General features: G+C 37.5%; 1 protein-coding gene across 1 annotated transcript; it reads left to right on the forward strand.

The window, feature by feature from the left end:
- Positions 1-1339: 1339 nt before the first annotated feature.
- grap2b (GRB2 related adaptor protein 2b) lies at positions 1340-10210 on the forward strand. The gene is made up of 7 exons (XM_038712753.1): positions 1340-1473; positions 2148-2235; positions 3659-3750; positions 4009-4131; positions 7724-7886; positions 8135-8227; positions 8728-10210. The coding sequence occupies exons 2-7, from the start codon at positions 2158-2160 to the stop codon at positions 8911-8913; spliced, it is 735 nt and encodes a 244-aa protein (XP_038568681.1). The 5' UTR covers positions 1340-1473; positions 2148-2157; the 3' UTR covers positions 8914-10210.
- The last annotated feature ends 582 nt before the right edge of the window (positions 10211-10792 follow it).

The following is a 10792-nucleotide window of genomic DNA, read 5'->3' on the forward strand; positions in this document are numbered from 1 at the left end:
ACACTTTAGGTTGCTGTCTCTCACTCTGTCTAGTCTGCCTTCTCTTTTTCCTTTTCTTAAATGACACTTGCTCCCAACCCTGCCCCCCAGACAATGAATCCTAAAGACTTCGGTGATCCCCTGACATTTCCTCTAGTGCCACCATGACGTTGACATTTGGGGTTTTGAGTGAGATGTCTCAACTGTTGGATGGATTGCCATGAACTCTGATAGAGACGTTCATTCATTCTATAATCAAGTTGCCCAATACTTTGTTTTATACAAGCAAAAACGAATGTCATTCCCATCAGCCTTTGCTATATTTTTTCTTTAGTGCTAATTAGAATATTTTTACATGCTAACCTGCTAAACAGTAAACGTGATTTACATATACCTGATAAAGTCAACATGTTAGCATTGTTATTATGAGGATGTTAGTGTGCATAAATTAGCATTTAGCTCAGATAACCAGATCAGATTAGATACTGACACTGTTGTCCTGGTAGGCTTCACATGCATGACACACCACTTTATTTTTTTCCTACTCGACCTGGTGGTGGGGGCTTCACTTGTCTTCTTAAAATGAGGTCTGATGTGAGCCTATAATGTGAATTTAAACAGTATTTATGATATTTAATATATATTAATTAACTTGACTTGACTATGTCAAGATATGTAAATATAAATCAGATGCCTCTTGCCAATAAATAGATGAGCTCCACTGAGACCTGAATGACTTGAGTCTAAAGATAAGGACATTAAAAAGAACCTTCTTGTATGTCCTGTAATGTCGGCCTCTCAATATCCTAGAGACTGGGAGAAGTTTTTTGTCTGTATTAACTTAATTGTTTGTGAAACAGAGATATCTATAATAGTGTATGTTTTGTCTTATAGTCTGGTGCCATCATGTGGCAAACATAATCATTACAGCAAGATTCAGCAAACCACAAATGAAACACCTGTCACTACGGAAGAGTGGCAACCTGTTTGTAAAAATCAGTATTGCCACCCCTAAAGTCACACTGTTATTGGAGCTAAAGGTGTGAGGGTGTAGCTGTCATTACACCCTCACACCTTTAGCCAGTGTATTTCCAGATGTGAATATTTGACACATATATATCCAATTAGTAACTTAGGTCACCTTAACATCCGTTAGCCAGCTGTGAGGGTTTTTAATGCTCAACAGCTGCAGTTAACCTTTGCACTGTATATTTAACACTTAAATATAAAGATTCAGCTTCCAGTCATGCTGTTATTTTAGACCTAAATATTGCTTTCAGTTTCATACACCATTTGTTTTGTACACGTAAGTTGGAACTTTTTTGCACCTGTGTCTATTTAAGTGTGAGGTCCTGTGACGTTGTACAAGTGGTCAGCAGCAACAGAGAGAGTTGCAGCTGCATTCTGACTGTGCTTCCTGTGAGATACAGCAAGTTTGTCACTTCTCTTCGTAATCTGTAAGATCTCAGCACTGCAGGGACAACAACATACACGGTGAGTAACACAATGTTTCAGTCCCTTTAATGTGGCATAAACAGCAACAGACTGTCATTTTGAATTATGGTTTGTACGCCTGCTGTTTTCAGAACTGTCACAGGGTTTTCTCCTACTGTACAGATTGTACAACGTTGCTGGACCACTTGCTCTTTCCGTGAAATAGAGTCCAGGTGAAGCTTGTGATAGATGCCAAATCCATTTCTTTAATGTGTGTAAAAGAAAAATGAAGGAGAGAGGTTAAAGTACAATTTGTGCTGCTTTTGGACTATAAATATTAGCAATGTATTTCTGTGGATAAGACAAAAAAAAAGTATTACAACAGTACCAATCAAACCACGTTGTTGCTGTTATGTCGCATGGAACCTTTCGGCTAGCAAGGTGCAGCTCCATGCTGTTTCCTTTAATCCCTGTAATCAAGATCTGTTTCATATTCAAACAGTGGTTATATATAAATTTAACCTATACCTCTTCAATAAAATGTTACCTTTCCTCCCAAATTTAGCTGGGTAGTTCAAATTTTGTTGTTTAGGAGGATCAGCTAATTGGCTACACTATATGGTAAATAAAAAAAGTACTAGATACATAAAATAACAATGCTTTTTCAGTTTTACCATTTGTAAACCTACACGTACGCCTTCATACCTTTTATTTTTTTTTTACCTTTCCATTAGCTGCTTTACCATGGAGGCTACAGCCAAGTATGACTTTGAAGCTACAGCTCAGGATGAACTCAGCTTCAGAAAGGCAGCGCGATTGAAGGTTAAGGAACATACACACAGGCCATACAACACACTCACCAAACCCACCTTAAGTTTCTACATAGTTCCTACTTTGTGTTTTCAGCAACCTAGTGGACACCTTTTTAGTTATGAATATGAAAAACCTTTAATTTGCTGGCAGAATGTTTATGTTTTACATGTCACCTATGACCGGAAATTCAATACATTCACACATTGTGAATAACTTGGGAAAATGTCTGTGAAGTTTTTCAGTCATCCAGGTCATAGTTATCCAAGGAAAGTTAAAATCAAGGGCATCAAGGTCTTCAACCAAGTCTAGTTGCCCTTGATTTTAGCCTTCCTTGGTTATCGTGAATAACAACATTTCAATTCAATTCAATTCAATTTTATTTATATAGCGCCAAATCACAACAACAGTTATCTCACAGCGCTTTTCATAAAAGAGCAGGTCTAGACCGTAGTCTATGATGTTATTTACTGAAGCCCAACAATTCACACCAAGAGCAAGCACTAGGCGACAGAAGCAAGGAAAAACTTTCTTTTGTGTCGTGTCATTGTTCTCTACAGCACTTCTCAATAGTTTGTACAGGTTATGAAAATGTGTGATGAAATTACATCCTGCTGCTAAAAATACAAATGCATTTCCTGTTTGCACAGTGTTTCAAAATGTATCAAACAAGATAGCAAAGGTGATGAGTAAGTACAAGTATTAGGAACAATAATCAAGCGAAAGCACGCAAACTCCTCTCACCAGAGGGTGAGAGATGAGTCTGGCAACCAGGGGGAACTTTGTGACTCTTATATCTAAACTACAAATTCATTCACCACAAAGTCTTTCTGTTAAGTTACAGTGATGTTTATAGACATGATCCTTCCCCCTTAATCAGTTACTGCAGTTAACAGTATAATATGACTTGACTGCATAAAAAAATTTAAATATTGAAAATGCATATTCCTTTTATTGTAATATTTTTATTTTAGGTGTACATAAAGCTCATTGTGCCGTACATTAAAATGCACACAGTAACTTAACTGCATATCAGAAGCACACACACACACACACACACACACACAATTTTCAGTTTGCATAGGGCCAAAGTAACTAATGCATCTGGTGTTTGGAGTTAGAAAACTGGCACTTGATTTATGAAAGAGGTCTGATTAATAAAAAACCTAATTAAAAAACAAATCACTTATATTAAAATTATAAAACACCCATTTGAATTATATAGAGAGTCTGGTCAGATAGGGAATCATTAGCTTGAAAGTGCTGAATAAGTTCACTCTGCAGCACAAAATGTAGATGACACTGAATGCTCTTTATGTACTTTTTATTTTTTTTATTTCAGTTGCATCTCCAAATCAGTATTATGTGAATGTAATGTGTAGTATATCGAACTCGATGTGAATGTGTCTTATGTGATTGTGTCCCACTATGTCAGATTCTGCAGACCACTGGAAACTGGTACAGAGCAGAACTTAATGGAGTTGAGGGGTTTGTACCCAAAAATTTCATCAACATTCATCTGCCCAGGTAAAACTCCCATAAAAAGTATACAGAGATAGTCAGTCTATTGTTGAAATGACACATGAAAGGAATCAGCATGATGTTTCATAAGGGAAATACATTTTGAAGTTTAAAATTATATTTTTAAACTATAGTTAGACTGTGTACAAGTGGAAAGATAGTCATCAGATCACACTCAACAAATGGTCACTGAGATAAACAAGGGCTTTGCTATACTATTACTACCAAACCGTCATTTTCTTCCTCCCTTCACCGTCACTCCAGCTGGTACCAGGAGGACTGTAGTCGCACAGACGCCCAGCAGAAGCTGATGTCACAGCCTACAGGGGCCTTCCTTATACGCAGTAGCCGACATTCAGCCCTGAGTGACTTCTCCATCTCTGTCAGGTGCATTCAGTGTGTGTCTACTGTTTTTGTGCATAACTTTTCACAAGCTTGAAATTTTCCAACTCTTTTCCAAATAGACAGATGTGTATTTAGAGTGATTTATGTAGGGGTTAGTGAAATGGAGTAGAGATAGCCCTTAGAGTTTGGGTTGATGCCAATTATATGTACGTTTTTAGTTTATTACTAGCAAATTTGATATAGTGCTAATAGCATTAGCATAATGCTAGGCCTATTTGTATCCCATTTAAGATTTAGATTTTTTTATAGTTCTTCCTTCTTGTTGAAATGATCTAATGAGGATTTTTTACCTGCAGTCCAGGGTCAGCATGGATTCAGCAACAGTCTTGGCCTCTCTCAGCCTCAGCTTTGCTGTATTTCTTATTATATGCCATATGCTCTGGCTCGAAAAAATCTAGCACGCTCCCTGGCTACCCAGAGGCTAGAAATAGAAACTCAAATCACCTGTAGTTCTTTTGTGCTTCCAACTACATCAGTGTACATATCAGGTAAGAGCGATGGTGCCAGAAGTACAACAGATTATGCAGATTTTATTATATTTCATTTTTTTCTTTCTTTCTTTCTTCACTGTTAAAGTATGCCTTTTTCATGTCAGTGTTGTGCATTATCTCTTATGCCATGGCCACTGAGAACTCTTAATTCTGACTGGCTGGGAGATGTGGATTAACTTTTAGTAACTAGGAAACCTATGATGCTGGTGTTTCCAGAATCCAGTATTTTCCACAAAACAGTGGAGAATTTTTTCACAGGCCTCAGAGGATGCTTCATGATAGACGGACTAGGGAATATTAAGAACAGAGTTAATTGTGCTAAAAAGAACAAGAGGTTTGTGGCAATTATTTAAATATTTGAAATATTATTTGAAATAAGAGAGATTTTTCTATTATTTTTATTATTATATTATTTTTTTCGATTATCTTTTTCCCATTTCCATACACTCTCACCTAGCAGCCTGAGTTAAGTCATTTATCCAAGGTTCAGATTTAAATGGTGTCAAGAATGTTGCAACAAGTGGATAAAAAGAAAAGATCAACTCCGCTGTATTTTGACAAGCAGAGGATTCCATAGCCTCTCTAGCAATATTAAAGCACCAGAGAATCGAGCAGCAATGGTGGGTTTGATCATCCAGATATGAGGTGGAGTGTATTGATTAACGGTTTGATAGGGAAGATAAACGTCAAATAAAATAGGGACGTGCTCAGAGAAGACTGCTTCGTATATGTCTACGTTACAAATAGGTACACTGCATGACAAAACAAGGTCTAATGTATGACCATGGAGCTGTGTCGGACCAGAAACAAATATATACATTCATTCCACACAGGCTGATATAGTTCCAGTGTTCATTCCTTTTAATTTTGATGATTATAACTGACAACTAATGAAAACCCCAAAATCAGTATCTCAGAAAATTGATCAGTTTAATCATCACAATTAAATGAACTAAACATTTGAAATGTATCAGTTTGTGTGTAAGGAATGAATATAATATCCAAGTTTCACTTTTTGAATGGAATTACTGAAATAAATCAACTTTTTGATGATATTCTGATTATATGACCAGCACCTGTATAGGCTAACTGCACACAGTACCGGCTGAGATTGACCCAATTTAAACACGGTTAGTTCAAAACGTGAGCCAGTGTTAGCTGTCTGCAGTTGTATTTTTCTTGAAGATAGTAGCGAGTCCACCTCTTCGACCAGTAGTCCTCGGAGAGTCCTCGAATAAGAAATCCCAGTTGTGACAGGAAAAGATGTCATTCAAGATGAAGGTCTTATTCACTAGCGATCTAGCATTGACCAGGGCAGCTCTGACAGGAGCGGCAGAACTGGCCATCCGAGGTACTTGACCAAAGATATCTGTGGTTAACGCCACTTCTGCGGGGGGCTGAGGTGAGGAAGCTGGGCCTCCACATCTGGGCCAACAACAGGGACCAGCCAGGTGTCAGCAGGGTCCAGGGCAGTGGCGGTTCTAGACCAATTTTATTGTGGGGGCCAGGCTGGAGCCAGTTTTTTTGTCAGCGGGGCACATTCAATCCGGGAAAAAAGGCAATGTTCAAGCTTTCAAAATGTCTTCTTTAGTAGATATAATATAATGTTTTAGTCTGTTTCAGTAACTTAGTTATTTGTTTCAGTAACAGGGTCTTTTCAGTAACTTAGTTATAGTTTTAATAAATTCCATTATACAAAAAAACATGTTACAGTACGTTATTTGATGCAACACAAAGGCTTAATGAACAGTAGAAGCTCTAGTGTTCTAGACATTCTCTAGATCCCAGTTTTTATTTTGTATCCCACTATAACTTTTGCTAAGAAACAACAAATGTCTCCATATTCACCCCTGTTATTAGTCATGATGTGAAGTATACACAAAATTAAATACTTGATAGTAGGCCATTATCTGTGCATTATAAAGGGGGGATCCATTTTATGGCAGGTTTAGCTACTTCCATACATATAGTTTATTTTTATTTTCATATCTATTAGATTATGTGCTGGGCCACATGGAGGTTGCTTCGGGGCCAGATGTGGCCCGCGGCCGCCTATTCAATAGGGCTGCTGTACTTTTCGTTCAGAGGGGGGCCATGGGGGGTCCAAGGACTGTGTTACAGGGGCACTGGCAGGTGAGCAGGTATCTCTGACAGCAAAGGAGGAAGAAAAGTTTTCTGCCCACTCCGATCATATTTGATCAATGTTTCCACAGAGAATCAGAGATCAAGCAGCGTTTGGCGATCATAGACCAGCAGAGAGTCAATATTTTGCATAGTGACACAAACAATAAATATACAAGCAAATTTGACAGTGAGTGACGGCTGGCCACACACACTGTCGCCATCTTTTTCATTTACTCAAGTTTTACAACAATTAGCTAATTAAATTTCAAATCCATTTGGTATTTGTGAGAATTGAGACATCCAAACTGAATAATGGTAGGAGGAGGAATGTGACCAATAGGGCTACCACACAGAAAATAAACAGAGAGCACTTGGTAACATCCTCAGTTTTAATATCATGTAGGCTAGCAGCAGTAGCGCTATTCTCTTTTCTTTAAATTAACAGCAATCAGTAAATGTCTCTCTCTCTCTCTCTCTCTCTCTCTCAAAAATATGTCAGGATTTTGAAACTCCCAGCCCAACCTTGTGAACCCCTATCCTGTTTAGGAAGATGTTGCCGTGTAACGCAAAAGAGAAATTTCTGAGCCCCAGGAACTATATTTTGTGATATTTAAAACAGAAAGTGAGGACAAAATTACAGTTATCTGTAAAATTAACAATTAATATTGTTAAATTGATTACATATGGCATTTTGTTGTCAAGTGGTCAGGGCATAAGCGGAATAATTGTCTCATGTTTGCACATTCCAAGGCTGTAATGAATCCTATGTCATCTTTACAGTCATGAAATGTACAACTTGTTGGGTATTTTCCTTTACTTCCTTCACTAATCATTTTCGCAGCATCTCACATTTTCACAGCAACAGACAGATTCATAAATATTGTGTTGGGCCATTCATGACATAAGAAAAGGCATACAAAGACAAAATAAAGCACTCTCTGCACTATACTCCACTGTAGACATGCAGCAGATGTGCTGCACTTCAAGGTGATGCGGGACAGCAGTGGGCAGTATTACCTCTGGTCAGAAAAGTTCCCTTCTGTCAACCAACTGGTGGAACATTACAAACACAACTCTATCTCTAAACAGAGTGAAATATTCCTACAAGAGGCACAACAACAGGTAGGAAACCTGCTTGTGGAAACCTGATATGAGCAATGGAGTCAAGAAACATACACTAATTATAATGTACTGTAAAAGGATTTGAATATTTATGTATTTAATTATTTATTTAATTACTATACTACTATAATAGAAACATACACTATTGTATTATAATGTAACCATGGTAGTAATAAACTTATTCAAATTAAGGAGTTTCATTTTAAACAGAAAGTTTTAAAAAATAGTTCGTTTTTGTGTTCCAACAGCATAAAGGGGGCTCAGACAAATCGCCATTTCCCCCCACTCCTCTCCCCACTGCTCCACTCTCCATCGGCCCACCTAAACCCGCACGACAACAGGTACTCAACAGCACTGTGTCTGTATGTGCATACACTGATGCTGTGGTTACATACTGTTTGTCCCTGTCCATGTGTAGGTTACTTTGGCCTTATAGAAGTCAAGAAATCAAATTAATTTAAGATACCCTGTGTGTGTGTGTGTGTGTGTGTGTGTGTGTGTGTGTGTGCATGATAGCTTGCTACAGTGGTTAGATGACTTCAACTTTCTTTTAAAATGCGAGCTCCTGCTTCAACCCCAAATTACTCACCATAGACAAATAATGGTTTTGAATGAATTACTAAAGAAAATGTTTGTCCCTCTACAGCTTAAAAGGGGCTGCAACAAGGAAAAGTGTACCATTTTTATTACTTGTCTTCATTTTTTCTAATCTACATTTCAGTATGACATTGTCATATGTCTTAAGATCTTTGATGAACCTGTTATGTTCAATGACATTTGGTTCATGGACTGAGTTTATCTTTTCTGTCTGTCTGTGTATGTCCTCCTTCTCTTTACCTAGCACACAGCCTCCTCCACGCTCAAGGTCATAGCTTTGTACAGTTTTCATGCTGAAGAGAGAGACGAGCTGGAGTTCAACGCCGGCGATATCATCACGGTCCTGGAGCGCTCCGACCAGACCTGGTGGAAAGGCCAGCTAAGGGGCAAAACAGGCCTGTTCCCCTCCAACTTCACCAAACCTATCTGAGAGGAACTCACAGAGACAAACACTTTGTATCCAAACATACGTTTAATGTCAATTCTTGCCACTTTAGCTTTACTTACAGTAAGTCCCAACCCTAAACTGGCAGCAAAGGACTCAGCAAAGTGTTATGTGACAGAAAGTGTCAGCTGTCGAGAATAAAAAAGAGGACTAACTTGTTGGTTTAGGTGCACACACACACACACACATTCTGCACATGGAATTTCTGTTTCTCGTCATGGCAAACATACTGTTGGCGTCCTGTATAAGAGATATATAATAGGACAACTGTTTGGCTGCAAAAAGGACTTCTCAAAGATTTATTAAAGTTTACATATTGCTGTCAATGTCAGGATATTTTATTTAGACAGATAGTAATCCTTAACAAAATATTTGAAAATGTGGTGTCTGCTTTTACAAATAACTTATAACAAAGCCCATGGCAATACTATCTCATGGTCATGTACTGTAGGTACCCATTTCAGTTATGATTTCAACAATAGCATTTATTTTCAGAGATTTATATTTTGAATTTAAGAAGTGATGAGCACTATTATAGAGTGTTGACAATTCATTTTTTAAAGGATAATGATTCATACATTATCCTGTCCTGCCCAGTGATGGAATGCAACTAAGTACATTTACTCAAGTACTGTTCATAAGTACAATTTAGATATACCTGGTCCAGGTCCATTTTAGGCTAGGAAATATTGTACTTCCCCCACTACATATTGCTACTTGTTGCTTTTCAAGTTAAGATTTACATGTAAAATATTTGATCAAGATGATGCACTATTTTTGATTAAAGTAACCGATATTACCGGATTCCAATATTTTTATAATAACAATTATCAAATGACAATGTGAAAACAATGTCACAATGTGAAAGGTGTCCCTCATAGTGATGAACCTACAGAGAATTATCACCTGAATCTGCAGGACCCTTCCATTAAAGGAGCTTAAAGGAGTGACGTTTAGCTTGTTGTTTGCAACTTTAGTGTTCTGGTTCACTCTCACTGCTCTTGCAGTGTTATTTGCAGCAAAAAAAAAGGTATTAAGGTCATTACTGTACACTACTTGCTCAGCACCAAACAGGACACAGACACATATAGACTAGCTGGTAAACGTTTAGCAGCTAAAGAGCAAGATATTTCCCTCAGGAATTGGTTGAAACCAAAAACAGAGCTAAAAGAGAGTTTTGAATATTGGACACATCCATCAGGTGGCCAAAAACAGGACTTCAAATGAATGATAATGTTGCTATGTAACTGCTTTATGTGTCAATAAACTATTTGCTATAGCATTGTGCTGCTAATACTTCTGTACCTTTACTAAAGTTTGAATGCAGGAGTTTTTCTTTTTCTTTTGATACATTATGCCAACAACATGATAACAATACAGCAAAGTCCATGTTACAATGTTTTAATTGTGGAACCTTTGACGTTGTAACTGATTGCTCAACCTCCATGAAAGAAAATGTTCTGCAAAAACATAATACCTAAACCACCGAGATGATTGTATTGTGATCATGTCTGCAAACAAGATTTTTTGAAATGCTGAATAGACAATAGGCTCACTTGGGCTGGTCTGTTTGCAGCATGAACAAGGGGAAGCCTTGAAAAGAAAAATAAACTCCACAACCTTATGCGTTTCCACACAACCAACCCTTTTCAAGGAAACTTCTGCTGCCTTCAGTTCCGTCTGTAAATTAGTTCTTCTGATTAGACATTTTATATAGGTCTATTATTAGTCCGTTTTTTTAAAGAAACATTTTAAGGTTCAGATGTGATTTGTATTTATATAAACATTGTGGCAGAATAAAGAGAATATGGAAACCAGGCTTTATGTTATATTGAAAATAAAAATATTTTAAAGAAAAGGACAA

The sequence above is a fragment of the Micropterus salmoides genome, unplaced genomic scaffold (assembly GCF_014851395.1).
Source record: "Micropterus salmoides isolate LMB-PRFRI ecotype aquatic unplaced genomic scaffold, ASM1485139v1 Ms_hic_scaffold_12, whole genome shotgun sequence".
In the NCBI taxonomy this organism is placed as follows: Eukaryota; Metazoa; Chordata; class Actinopteri; order Centrarchiformes; family Centrarchidae; genus Micropterus; species Micropterus salmoides.